We start from the raw sequence: 24,278 nt of genomic DNA on the forward strand, positions 1-24,278 counted from the left end.
TGGAATGTGAAAGTGACTTTTTCACGTGAATGTGAAACCCGCAAATTTCATATGAAACTACAATTCACATGAGGTGAAAACATGGTATTCTCCTTACATGGGTACTTTGTTGCTACTTTGCTACCTGCCAACTTTACGTTTTTTAACTTTTTAATAACCGTTTAATCAAAATCTTTGTTTTACGACAAAGTCTAAAGTTTTTTTTTCCTCGCTCAACTTTTTTCATTCAACTTATTCACCCCAGACACTTTATCTGGACATGGTTCTACAGGACCTCCGCCAGCCGAAGCTAAGTAGCAACATTAACATCGCTATACTCGTAATATACAGGAAAACTATTGCCTTATGGTGAGGATAGCCGTGCTGCAAGCCCAGCTTCAGACGTAATCGTTAGGCAATGGTAATTTAAGTGTAGGAAAGAATGAATGAATGCCACAAATAAGCACAGACAGCAGTATAATTCCCCTCGCACAGTCCCCGCAGCCGGACTATTTTCTCATGGCTTCTGGAAAGAAATGCTGTCGGAATGCTCAACCAGTTCTCCTCATTAAGCAACGAGTCGGAGTCAGAGGCCAAGACTTCTCTGGTCTCTCCTCCACCCGTTACGGGGTCTGAGCCACCGAAGCCTCCCACCATTAGCTCTGACAAATTGAAAACCAGTCATTGGCGACTCCATTACCCGCAGTATTAGACTTAAAAATAATCATCCAGCGATCATACACTGTTTACCAGGGGGCAGGGCTACTGCAGGCTAATCTGATGAGGCTGCTGGCTAAGGCTAAATCTTGCGAGCGTAGAGAATATAGGGATATTGTTATCCACGTTCGACACCAACGATGTTCGGATGAAACAGTCAGAGGTCACCAAGCATAACATAGCTTCAGCGTGTAAATTAGCTAGAAAGATGTGTCGGCATCGAGTAATTGTCTCTGGCCCCTCCCAGTTAGGGGGAGTGATGAACTCTACAGCAGTCTCACAACTCAATCACTGGTTGAAAACTGTTTTCTAACCTTTCCAAAAGACAGAATTTGTAGATAATTGGCCCTCTTTCTGGGACTCATTCACAAACAGGACCAAGCCTGGCCTACTGAGGAGTGACGGACTCCATCCTAGCTCTCATCTTTTTTTATTTTTGTATTTCACCTTTATTTATTTAACCAGGTAGGCTAGTTGAGAACAAGTTCTCATTTGCAACTGCGACCTGGCCAAGATAAAGCATAGCAATTAGAGACATACAACAACACAGAGTTACACATGGAATAAACAAAACATAGTCAATAATACAGTAGAACAAAATAAAACAAAAAGTCTATATACAGTGAGTGCAAATGAGGTAAGATAACGGAGTTAAGGCCATAAATAGGCCATGGTGGCGAAGTAATTACAATATAGCAATTAAACACTGGAATGGTAGATGTGCAGAAGATGAATGTGCAAGTAGAGATACTGGGGTGCAAAGGAGCAAAATAAATAAATACTGTATGGGGATGAGGTAGGTTGTTGGATGGGCTGTTTACAGGTGGGCTATGTACAGGTCCAGTGATATGTGAGCTGCTCTGACAGCTGGTGCTTAAAGCTAGTCAGGGAGATATGAATCTCCCGTTTCAGAGATTTTTGTAGTTTGTTCCAGTCATTGGCAGCAGAGAAATGGAGGAAAGGCGGCCAAATGAGGAATTGGCTTTGGGGGTGACCAGTGAGATATACCTGCTGGAGCGCGTGCTACGAGTGGGTGCTGCTATGGTGACCAGTGAGCTGAGATAATGTGGGGCTTTACCTAGCAGAGACTTGTAGATAACCTGTAGACAGTGGGTTTGGCGACGAGTATGAAGCGAGGGCCAACCAACGAGAGCGTACAGGTCGCAATGGTGGGTAGTGTATGGGGCTTTGGTGACCAAACAGATGGCACTGTGATAGACTGCATCCAGTTTATGGAGTAGAGTGTTGGAGGCTATTTTATAGATGACATCACCGAAGTCAAGGATCGGTAGGATGGTCAGTTTTACGAGTGTATGTTTGGCAGCATGAGTGAAGGATGCTTTGTTGCGAAATAGGAAGCCAATTATAGATTTAATTTTGGATTGGAGATGCTTAATGTGAGTCTGGAAGGAGAGTTTACAGTCTAACCAGACACCTAGGTATTTGTAGTTGTCCACGTATTCTAAGTCAGAGCCGTCCAGAGTAGTGATGCTGGACGGGCGAGCAGGTGCGGGCAGTGATCGGTTGAATAGCATGCATTTAGTTTTCCCTGCATTTAAGAGCAGTTGAAATCCACGGAAGGAGAGTTGTATGGCATTGAAGCTCGTCTGGAGGTTAGTTAACATAGTGTCCAAAGAGGGGCCAGAAGTATACATAATGGTGTCGTCTGAAAAGAGGTGTACCAGAGAATCACCAGCAGCAAGAGCAACATCATTGATGTATACAGAGAAGAGAGTCGGCCGAGGATTGAACCCTGTGGCACCCCCATAGAGACTGCCAGAGGTCCGGACAACAGGCCCTCCTATTTGACACACTGAACTCTATCAGATAAGTAGTTGGTAAACCAGTCGAGGCAATCATTTGAGAAACCAAGGCTGTCGAGTCTGCCAAAAAGAATGTGGTGATTGACAGAGTCGAAAGCCTTGGCCAGGTCAATGAATACGGCTGCACAGTAATGTCTCTTATCGGTTATAGAAGCGGTTATAAAAACTGAGGTGACGTGCACCCATGACCAGCTCTGAAACCAGATTGCATAGCGGAGAAGGTACGGTGGGATTCGAAATGGTCGGTAATCTGTTTGTAATTTTGGCTTTCGAAGACCTTAGAAAGACAGGGTAGGATAGATATAGGTCAGTAGCAGTTTGGGTCTAGAGTGTCACCCCCTTTGAAGAGGGGGATGACCGTGGCAGCTTTCAAATCTTTGGGAATCTCAGAAGATACGAAAGAGAGGTTGAAGAGTCTAGTAATAGGGGTTGCAACAATTTTGGCAGATAATTTTAGAAAGAGAGGGTCCAGATTGTCTAGCTCGGGTGATTTGTAGGGGTCCAGATTTTGCAGCTCTTTCGGAACACCAGCTATCTGGATTTGGGTAAAGGAGAAATGGTGGGGGCTTTGGCGGGTTGCTGTGGAGGGTGCCGGGCAGTTGACCGGGGTAGGGGTAGCCAGGTGGAAAGCATGGCCAATCGTAGAGAAATGCTTATTGAAATTCTCTATCTGCGGCCATGGAACCCTGACCTGTTCACTGGACTTGCTACCTTTTTTCCGGACCTTCTGTTTCAACTCTTTCTCTCTCTACCGCACCTGTTGTCTCGAACTCTGAATGCTCAGCTATGAAAAGCCAACTGACATTTTTCCTGAGGTGCTGACCTGTTGCACCCTCTACAACCACTTGATTACAATTATTTGACCCTGCTGGTCATCTATGAATGTTTGAACATCTTTGCCATGTACTGTTATAATCTCCACCTAGCACAGCCAGAAGAGGACTGGCCACACCTCAGACCCTGGTTCCTCTCTAGGTTTCTTCCTAGGTTCCTGCCTTTCTAGGGAGTTTTTCCTAGCCACCGCCATTGCTTGCTGTTTGGGGTTTTAGGCTGAGTTTCAACTGAAGTGTAAAGGGCTTTATAAATAAATGTTATAGATGTGAAAAGGTGGTGTTAACATGTGAACTCTAAATTAAATTTCACTTGTGAAATGTCAGCTCAACATGTGAAAATGTATTTTTTCATAAGGGTATGCTGTACTGTGTGTGTGTCTGTGTCTGTGTGTCCGTATAGTCTGAGCTGTTACTGAAACATCCAGCCGGTTGTTCAGCAAGGTCTTGATCAGCAGGATATGACATGTTAGCTCATACTCCTACCGTGACTCACTGAAACACATGTTGAAACAGAGTGTTCTTTAAAGACGAGGTGGTGGATTCCAGTAAACCTAGTTTTAATTTGACAGGAAATGCTGCACCGTGCCAGACCAAAGTAGGAGACCAGACCACATCCTGTTACAGCAACTCACTCACTTCTGTCACGCCCTGACCTTAGAGATCCTTATTATGTCTCTATTTTGGTTTGGTCAGGGCGTGAGTTGGGGTGGGCAATCTATATTTTGATTTGATCGGAGAGAGAGAGAAAAAAAAGCTTCCTACAATAAGTGAAATTTGGCCCATTCCTCCTGACAGAGCTGGTGTAACTGAGTCAGGTTTGTAGGCCTCCTTGCTCGCACACACTTTTTCAGTTCTGCCCACAATTTTTCTATGGGATTGAGGTCAGGGCTTTGTGATACCTTGACTTTGTTGTCCTTAAGCCATTTTGGCACAACTTTGGAAGTATGCTTGGGGTCATTGTCCATTTGGAAGACGCATTTGCAACCAAGCTTTAACTTGGTCGAAAATGGGATGTGATGTAGCTTCAATATATCCACATTATTTTCCTTCACATGATGCCATCTATTTTGTGAAGTGCACCAGTCCCTCCTGCAGCAAAGCACCTACACAACATGATGCTGCCACCCCTGTGCTTTTTTATTTTGTATTTTATTTCACCTTTATTTAACCAGGTAGGCTAGTTGAGAACAAGTTCTCATTCACGGTTGGGATGGTGTTCTTCGGCTCCCAAGCCTCCCTCTTTTTCCTCCAAACATAACGATGGTCATTATGGCCAAACAGTTCTATTTTTGCTTCATCAGACCAGAGGACATTTCTCCAAATGTACGATCTTTGTCCCCATATGCAGTTGCAAACCGCAGTTTGTTTTTTATGGCGGCCTTACAGGTTGTTTTAAATATTTTTTTTATTTAACCTTTATTTAACCAGGTAGGCTAGTTGAAAGCAAGTTCTCATTTACAACTGAGACCTGGCCAAGAATAAAGCAAAGCAGTTCAACACATACAACACAGAGTTAGACATGGAATAAACAAACATATAGTCAATTATACAGTAGAAAAAGTCTATATACAGTGTGTGCAAATGAGGTAAGATAAGGAGGTAAGGCAATAAATAGGCCATGGTGGCGAAGTAATTACAATATAGCAATTAAACACTGGAGTGATTGATGTGCAGAAGACGAATGTGCAAGTAGAGATACTGGGGTGAAAAAGAGCAAGATAAATGAATAAATACAGTATGGGGAGGAGGTTGTTGGATGGGCTGTTTACAGATGGGCTATGTACAGGTAGTGTGAGCTAGTCTGACAGCTGGTGCTTAAAGCTAGTCAGGGAGATATGAGTCTCCAGCTTCAGTGATTTCTGCAGTTTGTTCCAGTCATTGGCAGCAGATAAATGGAGGAAAGGCGGCTAAAGGAGGAATTGGCTTTGGGGGGTGACTAGTGAGATATACCTGCTGGAGCGCGTGCTACGAGTGGGTGCTGCTATGGTCACCAGTGAGATGAGATAAGGCGGGGCTTTACCTAGCAGAGACTTGTAGATGACCTGGAGCCAGTGGGTTTGGCAATGAGTATGAAGCGAGGGCCAGCCAACGAGAGAGTGCAGGTCACAGTGGTGGGTAGTATACAGGGCTTTGGTGACAAAACGGATGGCACTATGATAGACTACTGCATCCAATTTGTTGAGTAGAGAGTTGGAGGCTATTTTGTAAATGACATCGCCGAAGTCGAAGATTGGTAGGATGGTCAGTTTTACGAGGGTATGTTTGGCAGCATGAGTGAAGGATGCTTTGTTGTGAAATAGGAAGCCGATTCTAGATTTAATTTTGGATTGGAGATGCTTAATGTGAGTCTGGAAGAAGAGTTTATTGTCTAACAAGACACCAGACACAGGTTATGTCGATATAGGACTCGTTTTACTGTGGATATAGATTCTTTTGTAACTGTTTCCTCCATCATTTGCACTTTTCACACCAAAGTACGTTCATCTCTAGGAGACAGAACGCATCTCTTTCCTGAGCGGTATGATGGCTGCGTGCTCCCATGGTGTTTATACTTGCATACTATTGTTTGTACATATGAATGTGGTATCTTCAGGCGTTTGGAAATTGTTCACAAGGATGAACCAGACTTGTGGACGTCTACAATTTTTTTCTGAAGTATTGGCTGATTTCTTTTGATTTTCCCATGATGTCAAGCAAAGAGGCACTGCGTTTGAAGGTAGGCCTTGAAATACATCCACAAGTACACCTCCAATTGACTCAAAGTATGTCAATTACCCTATCAGAAGCTTCTAAAGCCATAACATCATTTTTCTGGAATTTTCCAAGCTGTTTAAAGACACAGTCAACTTAGCGCATGTAAACTTCTGACCCACTGGAATTGTGATATAATTAATTATAAGTGAAATAATCTGTCTGTAAACAATTGTTGGAAAAATTACTTGTGTCATGCACAAGGTAGATCCTAACCGACTTGCCAAAACTATAGTTTGTTAACAATACATTTGTGGAGTGGTTGAAAAACAAGTTTTAATGACTCCAACCTAAGTGTATGTAAACTTCCGACTTCAACTGTACAACCGATGCCGAGTAAAGCTAGCTAACTATAGCTTCCTAGCTATAACATCAGCTAGCTAACAATGTTGGATGCGATAAAGCTAGCTAACATAGATGGCAATCTCGTCATGTTTATGCTAGATGAACAACTTATGTTAAACTAACTAATTGTAACTTCAGGAATGTGTCAATTATGAAGGACCACACAGTTTTTAAATCCTGAATTGGTGATCTTGCTAGCCAGATAGTTAGCTAGCTGATGTTTTCATTCAGGAACTAGAGGACAAGTAGGCAGGACAAATCGCTCTTTCCCAACTGGTTTGAAGGTATGAAATTTGACCATTATCTGATTAAAAAAGTAAGAAATGCTGCTTGCTGTGTTTTGCTACATCTAGGCTTATTTGCTAGCTAGTCAAGTAATTTGTTGTTCATTGTAACATTGATTAATATGTTGTTGCCTAGTAAATGACATGCATTCTGTTTCTGTCGATTTCCTTTGTCAGTTTCCTGCCCTTTGTCTTGTGGGTTGAGGGCAATGTTTCCAGTTAAATAAAAGGCTACGTTTTGTAATCATGCTGTACAGACTTAACTTGAGCATAAAGGCACATGATATGAATCTCACTTTAATGTCATACACCTTGTCATGGGTGTCCATGCCTCCGTGGATTGAGCTCAGCTGTGGTCCATGTTTTTCTTGGGGAGAAAAGCAGATACTGCCACTGTGGAACTATATGACTGTCTGGCCTTGGACATCCGTGAAACCATTAAGCTGGTGTGTATATTGATAGTGTACATTATTGTCATTCTAAGAACACAATATGTATTGTGTCAATGTGTCATTATAATAGATTTACTTTATCCTGTTGTTCTGATCCTGAGACCACATATGCGGTCTTTGTTCATTCATGGTGTCTGTACTATGTGTTGGTACCAATATCATGGACTGGGTGCTGCTCTAAGGCTTCACCACATGGGTTGAGAGACTACAAATATAATGCTATTTGAGACCACGTCTCTTTCTTAATTGTCTTTCCTAATTGTGTTCTCGGGCGCCGAAGGCATGGATGTCGATGAAGGCAGCCCCCAGCACCTCTCTGATTCAGAGGTTAAATGCGGAAGACACATTTCAGTTGAAGGCATTCAGTTGTACAACTGACGAGGTATCCCCCTTTCCCTTTTTTTTGAGATTCCTCTGACATTTTTCTCACATGTGTTTTTTGTTGTTGTCATGGATTCAAGGAGGTGAGGAAAACAGGAAATACAGTTGAGAAAGAGCCACGGTCTGGGATAAGACAATAGCCTATGTAGTCTCTCAACTCAAGAGGTCAAGATGCACCACTGAGTACAGACTCTTGTTGGTTACGTTGAAGTAGAAGTAGAAGTGATTAAACACAAAAGTTAAAGGGCACCTTGCTTTGTACTGGGACAGTAAGACAGATGAGCATGCCCTGCCAGTGTGCAATGGATAATGTAAAAAAAAATCGGTATTTATCTGTCATTTTAAGATGGTTAGTCTCGGTCAGGTCTTGTTTTTCTACATTTAAACGTGTCTTGGTTTCGACACACGGGGGCTGGGGTTGAAAGCTGAAACAGTGCGACTGGCCGCCCCAGGCGCAATTGTTATTGTTTTTTGTCTTGAGGAAATTAGCATATAACTGCATGAAGCCAACATTTTTATAAAACCTTTTAAAACTGTTGCACTGCTTCCTCATCACCTAAGGCTTGTGTGCATTGTAGTCATGTATTTTAGGTGGTCTGACAAACAATGAGAAAGGGCCTTCAGGAGACCACCATGTGGAACTTCCTGACATAGCGACCAGACATTGCTACACTGGTGTTTCGGTGAGAGGCAGCCTAGAGGTATAGTGCCCTTCATAATATTTAGACATTTTAGTAAATCTATACCCTTTACCTAGCCCTGGCTGTGCATCTGGGGGCAGATCTTTGATGTTGATGGCACAATGAGTCAATAATTGGGGTGGATGTGCTTTCACTGGTTGCATCTCTCTGTCACTCAGACACTCACTCAAAACACACACACACACACAGCCTCTGAGCGCTGCCTCCTCGCTTTGAAAACCGTATGCTTTCCAATTCAAACAGCAGGTCTCAACCCCCCTGGGGAAAAGAACTTGTGTGATAACCAATCAGCGCAAATGCTGGAAATCTGAGTGCACGTTCTCACCTAACGTTCCAATGAGAAAGAGAAAAAAGGAGAATTGGGTATTTAAGGTTATGTTATACCACAGGGTCAGGATCTCAGTCTAGAGATCAGCATAGCACTTTTTGGTCCTAGTTATTCTCAAGAGGTGCTTGAATTATTTCATTTTTTTCTATTAAATTGTACTTGCACAAATAGTCTGGCCCCTGGACGACGACAGTGATGAGAATGTTGACGAATGCCCAACAGATGCAAAATGCCTGACAACTGGATATCTCCGGCAGTTTTTTGAAAACGGGAATCAAGTTCAATACCTATGTAGACATTCAGTTTTGCTATAATAGTAGTGTGTACTATAAAAAAGTACAAACTACTAAAGTAGTGGAATGATTTTGTTCTGTTCATTATTAGCCTTAAGAGACATGCTAATGATGCTCCTCGAATTCTGGGTTGGGTGGAAGATCCTGACTCAATCAGTGAAGGTTACAGTGAATGATGGCAGCCTTCCAAAAGCCTCAACATGCTTCCAGACCCTCCTCCTACCAGGGCACCATTACCAGTACATTCTGTAAAGACTGGATTTCTTCAATCAGCATAGCAGACACACGGTTCGTTTAGGAACCAAAATCTACCAAACAAATAGTTGGGGAGTGACTTGGGACCGGACGTAAGTGAGATTAAAAAATCCAGAAAATCACATTGTAGGATTTTTAATTAATTTATTTGCAAATTATGTTGGAAAATAAGTATTTGGTCACCTACAAACAAGCAATATTTCTGGCTCTCACAGACCTGTAACTTCTTCTTTAACAGGCTCCTCTGTCCTCCACTCGTTACCTGTATTAATGGCACCTGTTTGAACTTGTTATCAGTATAAAGGACACTTGTCCACAACCTCAAACAGTCACACTCCAAACTCCACTATGGCCAAGACCAAAGAGCTGTCAAAGGACACCAGAAACAAAATTGTAGACCTGCACCAGGCTGGGAAGACTGAGTCTGCAATAGGCAAGCAGCTTGGTTTGAAGAAATCAACTGTGGGAGCAATTATTAGGAAATGGAAGACATACAAGACCACTGATAATCTCCCTCGATCTGGGGCTCCACGCAAGATCTCACCCCGTGGGGTCAAACTGATCACAAGAACGGTGAGCAAAAATCCCAGAACCACACGGGGGGACCTAGTGAATGACCTGCAGAGAGCTGGGACCAAAGTAACAAAGCCTACCATCAGCAAGGGCATTGAAGATGAAACGTGGCTGGGTCTTTCAGCATGACAATGATCCCAAACACACCGCCCGGGCAACGAAGGAGTGGCTTCGTAAGAAGCATTTCAAGGTCCTGGAGTGGCCTAGCCAGTCTCCAGATCTCAACACCATAGAAAATCTTTGGAGGGAGTTGAAAGTCTGTGTTGCCCAGCAACAGCCCCAAAACATCACTGCTCTAGAGGAGATCTGCATGGAGGAATGGGCCAAAATACCAGCAACAGTGTGTGAAAGCCTTGTGAAGACTTACAGAAAATGTTTGACCTCTGTCATTGCCAACAAAGGGTATATAACAAAGTATTGAGATAAACTTTTGTTATTGACCAAATACTTATTTTCCACCATAATTTGCAAATAAATTCATTAAAAATCCTACAATGTGATTTTCTGCATTTTTTTCTCATTTTGTCTGTCATAGTTGAAGTGTACCTATGATGGAAATTACAGGCCTCTCTCATCTTTTTAAGTGGGAGAACTTGACCAAATTCTTTTTTGCCCCACTGTATGTGCCTCGACACAATCCTGTCTTGGAGCTCTATGGACAGTTCCTTTGATCTCGTGGCTTTGTTTTTGCTCTGACATGCACTGTCAACTGTGGGACCTTATATAGACAGGTGTGTGTCTTTCCAAATCATGTCCAATCAATTGAATTTACCACAGGTGGACTCCAACCAAGTTGTACTGTGATATTAGCAAACATTACAGAAATCTGTTTTTGCTTTGTCATTATGGGGTATTGTGTGTAGATTGATGAGGGGAAAAAAAACTATTAATCAATTTAGAAAAGGCTGTAATTGTAACGGATTTCCTCCTCTTCGTCTGAAGAGGTGTAACAAGGATCGGACCAATACGCAGCGTGGTAAGTGTCCATGTTTTAATAGAAAAGACTGAACATGACACAAATACAAAATAACAAAGTGAAATGGAAACGAAACAGTCCCGTGTGGCACAAACACTGACACAGGAAACAATCACCCACAAAATACCCAAAGAATATAGCTGCCTAAATATGGTTCCCAATCAGAGACAACGATAAACACCTGCCTCTAATTGAGAACCAATCTAGGCAACCATAGACCTATATAAACACCTAGATGGAAACAACCCCATAAATCTACAAAAAACCCTAGACAGTACAAACACCCTAGATGAGACAAAAACACACATATCGCCCATGTCACACCCTGACCTAACCAAAATAATAAAGAAAACAAAGAATACTAAGGTCAGGGGGTGACAGTAACGTATCAATGTGGAAAAAGTTAAGGGGTCTGAATACTTTCCGAAGGCACTTTATGTTGAATATACACACGGATTGTGATAAACATATTTACAGAGTTAAGAAACAAATCTCCCTCCATACTTCTTCCCCTGGAAACGTGTGCTGCCTGCATGCTTTCTTGCAGTGACTGTTTTGTGTGAGTGAGTGTGTGGTTTTAAAACAAAGGGTAGCCTACTAGTTGATAGCTGCTCTGAATCTCTGATGCTCTATTCAAAGCATTCAAGGAAGTGTATCTTTGAGAATGACCGTTAAAAATGTTTGATCCCTGGGTAAATACCGTAGGGTTGCAAAATTCTGGGAACTTTAATAATAAATTCCCTGGTTTTCCAGAATCCTGGATGGAGGAATCCGGATTTCCTGCTTATTCCCTCCTGATTCCGGGAACGTCCCAGAATTTTGCAACTCTAACAATAAGTATTGAAGCTCCTCATATGAACAAAGGAAAGCGGGAGAAGAGGGAGGAGGAAGGGAGGGAATGTGGGGCAGCTAAGGTGAAGGGAGGAGAAGACAGCGTGAGATGGAGTGAGACAGACAGAAGACATATGCTCTGAATGTAAATCAGCTTAGCTTAGCCGCCCAGTCCCATCAACCCCCTAGCTGCCTCCCCCTCTCCCCCACCCCCTTTCCTCCTTCAGCATCCTCAATCTCCAAAACTGGATCTCAGTAAGTCTATACACAGCTGTTCCCCTTCCACACTCCTCGCTAGAACAATAAGCACCCCGTCCTCCTCCCCCAGTCCACTCTCCTGCTCCTTAGCTTTATCCTCTAAGGAGCTATGGCTTCAGCAGCTCCCTCTGCATTACGCCAACCAGCCGGAGGGAGGGTGGAGACAGGTTAGTTGTGAGTGAGTGTGTGTGTTTGTGTACATGCAATGTGGTCTACAGTACAATGGGTGGATTTAGATCTAGGTCAGGTCCAACCCTGTTCCTGGAGACCTACAGTCCTGTTGGTTTTCAATCCAACCCCTGTTGTAACTAACTGGTTCCCCTTATCAACCAGCTAATTACTAGAATCAGGTGAACTCAATTCGGGTTGGAGAGAACCTACAGGACAGTAGCTCTCCAGGAACAGGGTTGGAGAGCCCTGGTCTAGGTCTTCACACTGCAATGTACAGTGCATCATGTCTACAGGGCTCTCTGTATACGGCCTATGTACTATATGTTTGTGACTGTGTAGTGTGTATGTATTTTTATTCGTATTAAATTGTTTAATTCTTGTGGTTGCTAAGATAGGTTGTCTTATGTTTGTGTTATGTTTGTGTTTTCTAGGATTCTAGGGGTGTTCGTGAAGTGGTTGTTGAGTGAATGAATGTGCCACTGTTTTAGTGAACATGTGAGTATGAGCTGGAGAGTGAGGCCTTGGTATACGCAGTCCACGTGAGCTGACCACTGTGTCTTTTTTGGGCTACGACTTTGTATGCTTAAATATAGCCCTTGAATAGAGAGGATAGAGTTGGAGAGAAAGAGAGAGAGAGAGAGAGAGAGAGAGAGAGAGAGAGAGAGAGAGAGAGAGAGAGAGAGAGAGAGAGAGAGAGAGAGAGAGAGAGAACAAACTACTTTACTCCTATTTGATGTGTTTGGGGAGAATGCCAAATCTCTGTTGGTAAAATACTGTATGCAAATGACACTGAGTGTGGGAGGAGTTTATCAGCTAAATATTACATGAATAATTCAATACAGTCAAGATATTACATTGTCTCATATCATTTTGATGGAACTGTCTTTGACTGCTGTTAATGCACTGCTATTTCTGTATTATCTGGGTGTAACTTACGTGTCACCCCATGTTCATCCCCTAGCCGGAGCAATACCCACTGGGGTAGATGGGAGTTCATGGCGCTAAGCACCAGTAAATACCACAGGGTATACAACACAATAATGTGTGGCATTTCAAACCCTTAACCAATATCACAATGCAAACCTTGTTGGCCAGATACCCACACAATGTATGTATTGTCTATCTCATTATTTCTCTATAGACACACAAAACTCTTTAAATGCTCCACAAACAGAAACACAGTAAGTATACAGACAGGCACACACATTTATCACGGGCCACTGCGGGCAGGGTGTGTGTGTGTGTGTGTGTGTGTGTACATTGGCCTTGCAGAGAGGAGATCTGCTGATGTGTGACAGGCAGTGGGCCCAGCTGATTGACAATAGACCACAGAGCATTCTGGGAAATAAGATAAGCCACAGTCCTGTCCCTGTGTGTCACAAATGTAGGGGATTGCGGACAGAGAGGGGGGGGGGGGCAAAATACGGAGAGAGAGACAGACTGTGAGAGAGAAAGAGAGTGACAGAGAGAAGGAAAGAGATAATGATAGAGAGGGATAGCGGAAGAGATGGAGAGGGGGAGAAAAAGTAAGAAAAAAAAGAGTGACAGGGAAGTGGAAAACCACACAACCTCTCCCCTCTTACTCTTTATCAGCCATCACTGTATCACTCTCCGTACTCTTCCATCAATCCCAGTCAGTTTCTCTTTTTTTTCTTCTCACTATCTCAATCAATCTTTTACTCCCATTCATTTTCAGCCTCTCATCGGTCTCCTTCTCCCTCTCCCTATGTGTCCAGACATACCTGGCCTTAAATGTGCCCCAGAAAGCAGACTGGTCATATGTGACACGTAGCCCACAGGGTCACCTTCAGCCCCAGACAGACCAGACAGGCTGGGCTGGACAGTCAGTCAGTCAGTCACACAGGGCTGCCCAAGACTACACGCAGACAGATATCTCAGCCAGCCACACTGTCAATCACACAACCTGGAGCCAGGCAGGCACTCAGGGAAAAGAACAGCAAACAGGCACCCATAATGTCCTGGAAAGGCTGATTGTATACCTGAATCGACTTTGAACATACTGTGCTCAGGGAGTCAAGACAGGTATACATGTGACTCGTTTCAGGAAACTAGGTGTATGTCGTCACTACTTCACAGTAGAAGCATTTGAACATAAACATGTATTTTCATGTATAATCTAAACCCATTTTTTGGCAGAAATGCCTTCTGGAACATGTGAACTTTCGTGTGTCTTAATAACAAACTTGTATGCCATCTGTAAATACAAATAAAATGGTTAAATTACGAGCCTAGTTGGTTTAGCCAAGGAAAAAGAGGGGAATCTTCCCACTAGCCCCAAAAAAGACAGGAGCCTTCCCTCTACCATTTTCTAGCTCTGAGTCTCTACTTTTATCCAATGTAAAAAACACAATTTCAAATGTTGCTATTTACTGTAAGAATGAATCAAGTCGTTTGGTCACATTTACAGTACCAGTCAAAAGTATGGACACACCTACTCATTCCAGGGTTTTTCTTTAATTGTACTATTTTCTACATTGTAGAATAATAATAAAGACATCAAAACTATGAAATAACACATATGGAATCATGTTGTAACCAAAAAAGTGTTAAACAAATCAAAATATATTTCATATTTGAGATTATTCGATTAGCCACTTTTTGCCTTGACGACAGCATTACACAAAAAACTATTGTAGTGCTAATGACATACAGACACTATCTATGTATTTGGCTACTGTATGGTACATGTAGATCAGGCTTTTCTTGTTTGGATACTGTGATTACTTGAGTACAAGCAGGTCAAGCCATTGATATAGAAATACAGGATTCTAATTCTATATCTACTGTATTTGACAATTATGAACTCCAGTACTATCCTATCGAGACACGCCCCCAGACAGACAGACAGACAGACAGACAGACAGACAGACAGACAGACAGACAGACAGGCAGACAGGCAGACAGACAGACTAAGTAGTGCTATGGAGAGAGTCAATGGAGGGAATAACACACCACTGTGACCCCAGCTCTGGTACTAGAGAGACGGGCCACATAGAGTTCATAGCTACATTCTTACAGTCACAGCCAGCATCATTTGAGTAAGATGGGGAAGAGAGGCTACATGAACCATGGAGAGATGGAGGGATGAAGAGATGGCAAGAATTTGAAGTAGGAAAAGAGAGAGATGGGGAAGAGGAGAAGGTTTCAGAGATTCACATGGAGGAAAAGTGGCAGACCTGAGGGGAAGGAAGCAGAGATGAGGAGGGAGGAGGCCATATTGTATGAGGAAGGGTGTCTCACCGTTGTAGGACAGGCGGGGCTTGCTTAGACACATGATGAAGTGCACCTCCATCTCATTAGACGCCACAGACTTGGAGCAGACAGGACATTTGAACCCTGTGGAGAAAGAGAGGGAGGATTGGTTAGACTTTAGTGTATGCACGTTACACTGGCTCTCTGGCTCTCACTGCCACCATCCAACTCACAACAGTGAATAAGTGAACCAAATGATCCTAGATTATTACAAACCAGTGTTCCCAACTAGAATGGGGCACCACAAACAGTGGCATCAACCATGTAGACTCACATTGAATCACTCTGTCTGTCTGTGTTTCTCTGTCTTTCTGTGTGTGTCGGTCTTTTCAAGTCATTCCCCGTTGCATGTAATACAGACCTGTCTCTTATTCACTATGTAATAAACATGTAGTTTATCATCATTTATCATCTGTAAAAATGAAGAATGTTAACCTGCATATGAAAAGACATTGCCGATGAAAATGAGCTATGTTGCTAAATCTGGTAAGATAATTGTTGTGCATGGTCCCTGAATAATAAAAAACGAAATGTTGATACAAATGAAAGACGTACAATGTGTATATCCCATTCCAAATAGCAGACATAAATTACTGCAAAGCTCTATTTTAGCTATCTCTCTTACGATGTTTGTTTTCAGCTTTGTGCATATTACAGAATTAGCAAAGCACATAAAAGGAGATTACATCAATTCCTGGCGTGGCTCTCCTTCCAACCACATGAGTTGAGTTTTGCATCATGAGTCCTCAATACTGTTTTAACACAGACACCAGTAGTGTTCAGATGGCTGCACCCAACACTTCACATGTACACAACTACCATAAGTACAGACACCAGGGCTTTGTCCAAACGGCACCCTATCCCCAACCCTGGTCAAAAGTAGTGCACTATATATGGAACAGGGTTCCATTTGGGACTCAACTCAGTAGTGTTTAACTGGCCACTGCATCAAACCCTGTACATTTACACATTTACCATCCCAGATCACCGGCAAAGGGCTGGACTTGCCAGTCTTTTTGGGCACAACAGCAGGCCATTATCACGTTGGTCATTGAACCACTCAGTCCAGGGACCACGCTGTGCTGTGTGTACATTGCCAAAAAAAAGCTCAGCTGTGCCAAAATCAGCTTGTTTTTGGTCCAATGACAACTATACAGTCATAAAGGTTGTTGCTATTCATTCCTCGTTACGTATTTTCTCTTTATTCAGACAATATTGAAAGTACATGTTGGGATACAGGTAGAGGAATGTGTCAGGGGTGGGTTTTGTACCCACGTCGTTCATGTATACTTGGGAGACTGCAGCACTATCGCTGCTCCACACTCCCGCACCAGAAAGTGTGTTTTAATGTTAATGCTAAGTCAATATTTATTAATTCCTTCGGTGGGATCAGAGTCTAAACTCTTACTTTGAGACTTGTCTGGTTGGTCTGAGTCTGTCTGGGGTTCACCTAGAAAGCATAAAGCAATAACCAGACAGACCAGCACAGTCAGGAAGAGATGGAGAGATGAAAACACACCGTAAAGGCCTCAAGCTGAAGTGAATGAGACAGCTTTATAAATGAGAGAAAGAGAGTAAGGGGGAACTTGAACTAAACAGCAAGTATGACAAAGGGATGAGGGTGGGATTGATAGATAGAGGGAGCAACTAAGAAAGATAAAAGTAAACCTATTTAGTCAGTAAACCGAAGCCCCACATCCCCATGACAGCTGACCCACATTTCCACTGGTTGCTATTTTCAGCCCTCACTTAGGGACAGACAGAGAGAGGAATGGAAGACATTTTAGAAACAATAGAGGTGCAGGAGAAAGGTAGAGTGAGGACTTTCTATGAGAGATGGTTGGATGTGATGGACAGAGACAGTCCATGGATCACCTCCCAGAAGGCAAGAGGCCAAAGAGGCCCTATCTGTAAATGGCAATGCAGACAGTATATGGCAACAACTCTATGACCATTTCAATGATCAAAGAAATGTTCAGAGTTCACATGACGATACTGTGGACCTCTTTTTGTGTGTGTGCTCATCCTTCCACTGGCAGCACTGAAAAGAAATCAGTCTCTGAGAACATACTGTAACTGAGAAATACCACTCGTTGCTTGGAACAACTTAGTACGACTTCTAGGGTGGTGCTGGGAACTAAAGTTTACAGTAAGTCATGGGGGATTAATTGTATTCTAGGAAACTGTGAGGTTAAATAGGGACCATTAAAGTAAATCACAAGACTGCATGAAAACATACGCAAACAAAGATATCCCCTACAGTGAACACAGTGTGTTTCATGAACACAAAGCTGGCCCTTCATCAAACCACTAACAAGACATACTTCATACTGGCAGAGAGAGCACAAATATCAACACAATACAATGTCCCAACCTGAAACTAACCATCACAGCAGATTCATCATACCCTACTAAGTAATAGTACAGCCACTGTTTACTTACCCTGAACAATGTACAGTATAGTTGTCACACTGTATAGATATCAAGCCATTGGTATAGGCCTAGTAACTATGGAGTGGACATACTCTGTTTCTACAGAAGTGAAATAGAGCCGTCACACTGCGCTCTGTTAAAGTGTCCCATGGCACCTCTCCACAAAGCTGACACATTTCTCAACCCAAGCCAACTGACTCACTCTTTACTCTGTGCATTTTTTATGATACCTCTGTAGTCCTGCCCCATTCCCCATGGTCAATGATTAAGAATTAAAATCCTTACAAAAATACTTGTGTCTCGGAAGCTCATAAAATGTCCATGACTGGCCACCAGCATTATGATAGCTTCCTTCCTTAGGATCATTACCCTCTCAATATATTCCCACTCCTCTCCATGTGTTAGACAGAGTAGATGGAAAGCCATATCCTCTTTTAGGCGATGTTAAACAGCATTTACCCTTCTTCAGAAGCGCTTAAAATGTAAATGACTGTGATTTGAGGGTAAATTGTGAACATTACCCTCCCCATACCCACCAATGTTGTCTACACTTAGACTGAATCAATACAACAAGCTATCACAGTCTCATCGTAGTTTTAGACCCTTTATCACTTTTCTTCAAATGTGAACCGATTCAGGAAACTACGCGTATTCCGCAAGTCACGACTTCACAGGAAAGCTGTTTGAACGTAAAAAATATATATTTTTAGCAAAATTAGTTTTTGGGCAGAAATGCCTTCTTGAACATGTGAACTTTCATGTGCCTTAATATAAAACCTGTATGCCATCTGTAAATATGAATAAAATTGTTAACTTACGAGCCTAGTTGGTTTAGCCACAGAAAAAGAGAGCAATCTTCCCGCTAGCCAAGATTGGCTGAGATAATGAGTGGGCTGGACATGCCGAGAATTTAGTTTGGATTGGTCTGCCATGTAGCATGTGTCTGTCTATTGGAGCTGGTCAGTATGTTTAGATAATCATGTGGGACGTGGCTTTAAAAAAAAGTATTGCGTAGCAAAACTGCATAAACCTAATGTCAAGTTAAAGTGTACTGTTAGCTAGCTAACGTTAGCTGGCTAGCTTGCTAGCTAAGGTTATGTGCATGCTCTCCACTTTCTGGAGGACCGAGTTTTGAAATCAGTGAAATTCGAGTATGATAGCTAAGGAGATGGAGAAATCACCAGTCTGGATTACATCGTCAAACTAAGGGCAACGATGCATGGCATCAGACAGGAGACACGTCCAACCATGATGTATACTTGTATGATTTTCAGATATTACACGTTTCTAATTTTGACAGAAAGTGGTTTCATTTCAAGTGTACTGTTAGCTAGCTAACGTTAGCTGGCTGTGTCGCTAGCTAAAGTTATGTGTATGATCTTATTATTCGTATCTCAGACACATTTGTTTGACTAGTTAAAGCCATAGAACCTGGTTGGTTAGCTACCTGCAGATTCATGAGGGTAGTAACATCATGAGTTGTGATTATGGTTCATTGTTTAGCTAGCTAGCTACATGTCTTAACAAAAGACTCCACTCGAATGTTAGCTGGCTGGTTCGCAAACTAATGTTATGTCATGCTTTGGGATTCATTGTTTACCTAGCTAGCTATCTAGATACATTTCTTAACAATAGACTCTCGTCTTAGTGTGCCAGAGCGCAGAATAACTGATGCATTTTTGAATGCTCAAAACCCGTTGAATATGAACGGTGTCAGTAAACGTCAGCAACAAAGTGTCATACAATTGAGTGATTTGTTCTCTCATTATGTGTCTGGAAGTAGCTAGCCAATGTTAGCCAATTAGCTTGGGTGATTGACAGAGCGATAGGGAGAGTAATGTTCAGTGAGCTGTTCTCTCTCTCTCTCTCTCTCTCTTAGATATCTGGAAGTAGCTGGCAAGTTAGAACAGGATGGTTGGAGATGAGTGGGGCTAAGGATTAAGAGGGTGTGAACAGTGCTGAATGGGTGTAGACAAAGAAGGGCTCTCAATAGTACTACCAAAATATTGAAAGACGGTTTTCTCAAAGGTGAGTTTACAAGTTTATCAACTTTCAAAGCAGAATTACTTTCCCATTGTTTCCTCAAATGCAGTGAATGATATACAATTTTGTAGCTCTGCGTCTCTACTTTTATCCAATGTAAAAAACAGAAATTCAAATGTTACTACATAAGACCGAATCCAGGTGGTAAGTCAATCGATAGTAAGGCAATGGATAGTAAGGCAAGGTCATGCATCTGACATAATCTTTCACTCATGTGGCACAAACACCACTGCGTAATTACAATTAAAACAACTAATTTACTCCATAGGCCAAAACTGTGAATCTCTCTTCTCATTCAAGGATAAATGTTAGCCAGATGAACCTGGGACTGAAACTTCAACTGGAAAACAAGGAATGAAATGCAATGATATAGTTTTCTAGTTTCGAATGAATGAAGTACTAACTTTTAGACCTTAGTTTCCAGATGTTTCCAAAGACTTTCATCATGACTCATCCTCAGCTTCCAAGCCAACATACCATTTTGATTCATTGTAGCAATTCATTTAGACAAATGTTCTGCTTCTATCTTGAGCTTGAATTGACTTTATAGCAATCATGAATCTGTACGCTACATGAACCATGCATCTCTAGTTGAATGAAATTCCGTGTTATATCCTGAAGCATTCTGCATAAATGATATATAATATTTGATGGTTGATATAGATTAGAATATCAAAACATAACATGTATTAGATCAAAGGAGTCGGTTTCAGTGGGTTTAAAATCTGTGGATGCCTACCCACATGTTCTCTTAAGCCTTCCATAAACATAAACATCTATAGGGAGTCTTCACATTAAGAAGACGCCCTCAGGGGCAGATCATTGGATTTCAAAGTCCCAATATCAATATTCAGATACATATTTTAATATCACTCACTTAGCTCATTGGTATCAATTTGTGACAAACCTGCTCGATTCGGTCCTAAATATCATACACTGCAGTTGAGGAACAATGGGATAGTAATTCTGCTTTGAAAGTTGATAAACTTGCAACCCCACTTTTGGAAAAATGGCCCTTGAATGTTTTGGTACACGTAGTGGAGCTCTTTGTCTACACCCATTCAGCATCGTTCACACCCTCTTAAGCCTTAGCCCCAACCATCTCTTTCACATGTGAAGTCATGTGCTGAACAGAGTGAGTAAGGAAGTTAGAAAACAACCAAAGATTTCAAGACCAAAAGTGGTGTAAGTGGTAGCAAAAACACACTTTATCTAGTCCTTGACCTACAGTATATCCTAATCTGACTTTGGTGCAGGTCATGTTGTTCTTCACATTTCCGTCTCTAGTAAACACACACTATATCAAACAAAAATCAAAGTTTGTCACATGCACAGGATACAGAATGTGTAAAAGATACAGTGAAATGGTTACCTGCATATTTGCCTAGTAGCATCATCAAAAATAGAAAGTGTTCAGATAAATATTGTCTAAATATTATAGAATTATTATGTGATTTTTACCCAGACACACTGGGTCATTAGAAATAAAAGCTATAACCACCCCCAGCCACATCTAGCTAAGTGGATGGGTCACTGTTGTCTAGACATGTAGACATGTTTATGAAATACAATAGATGACCGTAATCATCCCCAGATACACCTTGCTAACTTGATGGGGCATGTAAACATCTGGCGATGTTTACATCTGGCGGTCTTTTGTTCAGACATGTAGCTAGCTAGCTAAATAATTAACCTAATGGTGCTTTCAAAACATCTGGGAACTTGGAAAAATACAAGGTAAAATCATGACGTCAGTGATCTTCAGGTCGGAAAGTAGGAACTCTAGAAAGATGCCTGAGTTCCTGAGTTAGAATTCAAAGTTGGATGACCGTTCAAAGAGATTTTTCTGAGTACCCAGTTATCTTGAACACACTGAAGTCAGAAGTCGGTGATTTCTAAATTCAGAGATCCCATTTGTTTTGGACACGGCAATAATCCCAACTAGGGCTGTTATGGTGACCGTATTACCGCCACACCAGCGGTCACGAGTCATGATGGCAGTCAAATTCCACGTGACCGTTTAGTCACAGTAATTAGGCTTCTACAAGCTCTGATGCTGCTGATGGTCATTAGTAGCCTACCAAATGTGCTAACTGCCTGATACTCAGCACTCTATTGTCCCTCTAATCACTCTGACATCAATGACAACTTAATCAAATATCTATAGGCTATGCAATTGCATGAGAAAACAGAGTGATGGCCTCTATTAAAAAGAGGAGGATCCCATCATCTTTCTATAGGCTAGGCATACTATATTTATTTATCAACTTTGCTAATATTAACCACATTGCTTCTATTTACAACAGGAGTATAGCCTACCTGGCTGGCATGCAAATGAACCACGGGGAAAGTGTCCTCAATTCACTATTTAAGTGCACAGATTACATGCATTTTTTCCACTGCCCGTTTTTGAGACAGGTGCATGATAATGGACCATTCTAAATCAAAACTAATTTCACACATATATTATTTAGTATATGGAATAGTGTGATGGGTGAAAATATTTGCTTGTGAATTATATATTAGCAGTTTAAGGTAAGAAACAGCGCATGCTTTTTTTCATGACTTCAAATCACCTCATGTAGCCTCCTAGCCCATAGGCCAATATGTTTTGATAAGGTTGTATCACAACTAAAGTGGACAAATAACTTCTTAAAATTAAGCTTAATAATCTGCTTTACAACGGGTATAGCGCCCAAATGGCATACATAAGCAGCATGTGAGTTTCAAATTTGGGGAAGATCATTTTCACCATAAAAATGCACTTTTATAATAAAAGCATTACATGCATAATCACAATTGTGGTCACCTTTGAGAATGGCGTTAACGCTTATAGCCTTCTGCCGTGTGCACTTTGCTGCACTTATAATGTGAAGAAATAGCCAAATAGTTTATCACGTTTTAAGCTAACATCTGTTGCATCAGGCTCATTGCTTAAAACAGGTTTTTTGATGCTAGTGGTTTTATTAATTTGGGATCTATCGCATCCCATAACTGTCCCAGACTATGTTTGGAATATTTATTTCTCACACAGAATAGAATAGGTCCACCTTTGTGCTATGGAGGATAGTAGATTGACATAGGCTAGCACTTTTGCAGTTCTTTAGGCCTACTCATCTTGTCGGCTGACGAAAAGTAAATGTAGATAGTTCATCCAATATCTTCAATATGCGCCTCGGAATTGGATAAGGACGTGCGCAGTTGCGTCCCTGATGTATTCGTCTTCACTTGTAGCCATGTGAGTGAGAGGTGCTTCGGCATGCAGCCGGGAGAAGGGAATTATAATTATTATATTCAGCCCAAGGGCACAATGGCCACTGGCCGCAAAAGGCATGTATTTTTGGGCAGGCATTACGGCCACACAAAGGGAATGCAGCCGGGAAAATTGAGGCATTATCAAGTCTTTGTCAAATTGTGAATGAGAGACTGATGAAGTCTGTACAGCTTGCGCAAAACAACAAAGCAGAGCTCATGCCTTTCATGTCATCATTAGAGCTGTACCATGCAGCCTTAGAATGTATGAAAAATCAAAACATATAGCCCAACATTTTTATCACAACTAAAGTTAGATAAATAACTTTAAATTAAGCACATAGGTGGACCCTGTTTCTTTGTTAACCGTTCAACACAGACTAGCCACATGTGTTCACTCCCTCAAATTATTTGTAGAAAATATCCTTTTTATTTTATTCAGTTTTATTCAACTGTATTCTTTATATTATAAAATGATATACAAATAATGCCACGGAATTCTAAGCAAATCTTGTCCGCTAAATTAACTAGCGTAGCCCACAGCCATATGGCATAGCCAGATCAGGACCTAACATAAGGACAACTCAGAGTATGCTATTCTATTCTTCTGAAATAGACTACATTTGCTTCATATCATGTTTCTTTAGACCTGTCTAAAATAAATCATGGATTCATTGTGAAGGTGTAGGCTATATTACATGGATTCATTGTGATGGTGTAGGCTATATTACATGGATTCATTGTGAAGGTGTAGGCTATATTACATGGATTTATTGTGATGGTGTAGGCTATATTACATGGATTAATTGTGAAGGTGTAGGCTATATTACATGGATTTATTAGACTTTTTAAAATATAGATGTTCTAAAGGTCTGCATCATTGGCTTGTAGGCTATGCGTGGAAACCAGGAGATGCTAAATGTGTTTATGTTAAATAACAGTCAGTTAACATGAGACCGGCAGCTATTTGCGTGACATTCACCAGTTTACTAAATTGTATGACTGCCACAGCCCTAATCCCAACCCATACTACTAGTAATACAAACCGATTATCATAGCTAGCCACCACGCATGAATCTGCAGGTAGCTAAAGCTAACCAACTAGGTTCAATGTTAGCTAGCTAGCCAACATTAGGCTATAACTAGCAATGCAAATGGATTTCTGAGATACAAATAATATTACTAAAGAGATCATGCATGTAATGTTAGCTAGGGAGCCAGCCAGCTAACATTAGCTAGCTAGCTAACAGTATGCTTTAACTTGCAATGAAAATGACTATCTGACAAACTTAGAAACGTGTAATATCTGAAAATGTAGCTACCTAG

At 41.6% G+C, this 24,278-nt stretch overlaps 1 protein-coding gene across 3 annotated transcripts in view; it reads right to left on the reverse strand.

Moving 5' to 3' along the window:
* Nucleotides 1–24,278, reverse strand: part of LOC139387610 (E3 ubiquitin-protein ligase znrf1-like) — a 45,341-nt gene that overhangs the window by 16,083 nt on the left and 4,980 nt on the right. For all 3 annotated transcript variants that reach the window (XR_011629221.1, XR_011629223.1, XM_071133993.1), the window contains exon 2: nucleotides 15,213–15,308. Coding sequence is in view for 1 of the 3 variants with exons in the window: in XM_071133993.1 (XP_070990094.1) it covers nucleotides 15,213–15,308 (96 nt within the window). In the remaining 2 variants the exon portion in view is untranslated. The remainder of the gene's footprint in view (nucleotides 1–15,212; nucleotides 15,309–24,278) is intronic.

The sequence above is a fragment of the Oncorhynchus clarkii genome, chromosome 1 (genome assembly GCF_045791955.1).
Source record: "Oncorhynchus clarkii lewisi isolate Uvic-CL-2024 chromosome 1, UVic_Ocla_1.0, whole genome shotgun sequence".
NCBI classification, from domain to species: Eukaryota; Metazoa; Chordata; class Actinopteri; order Salmoniformes; family Salmonidae; genus Oncorhynchus; species Oncorhynchus clarkii.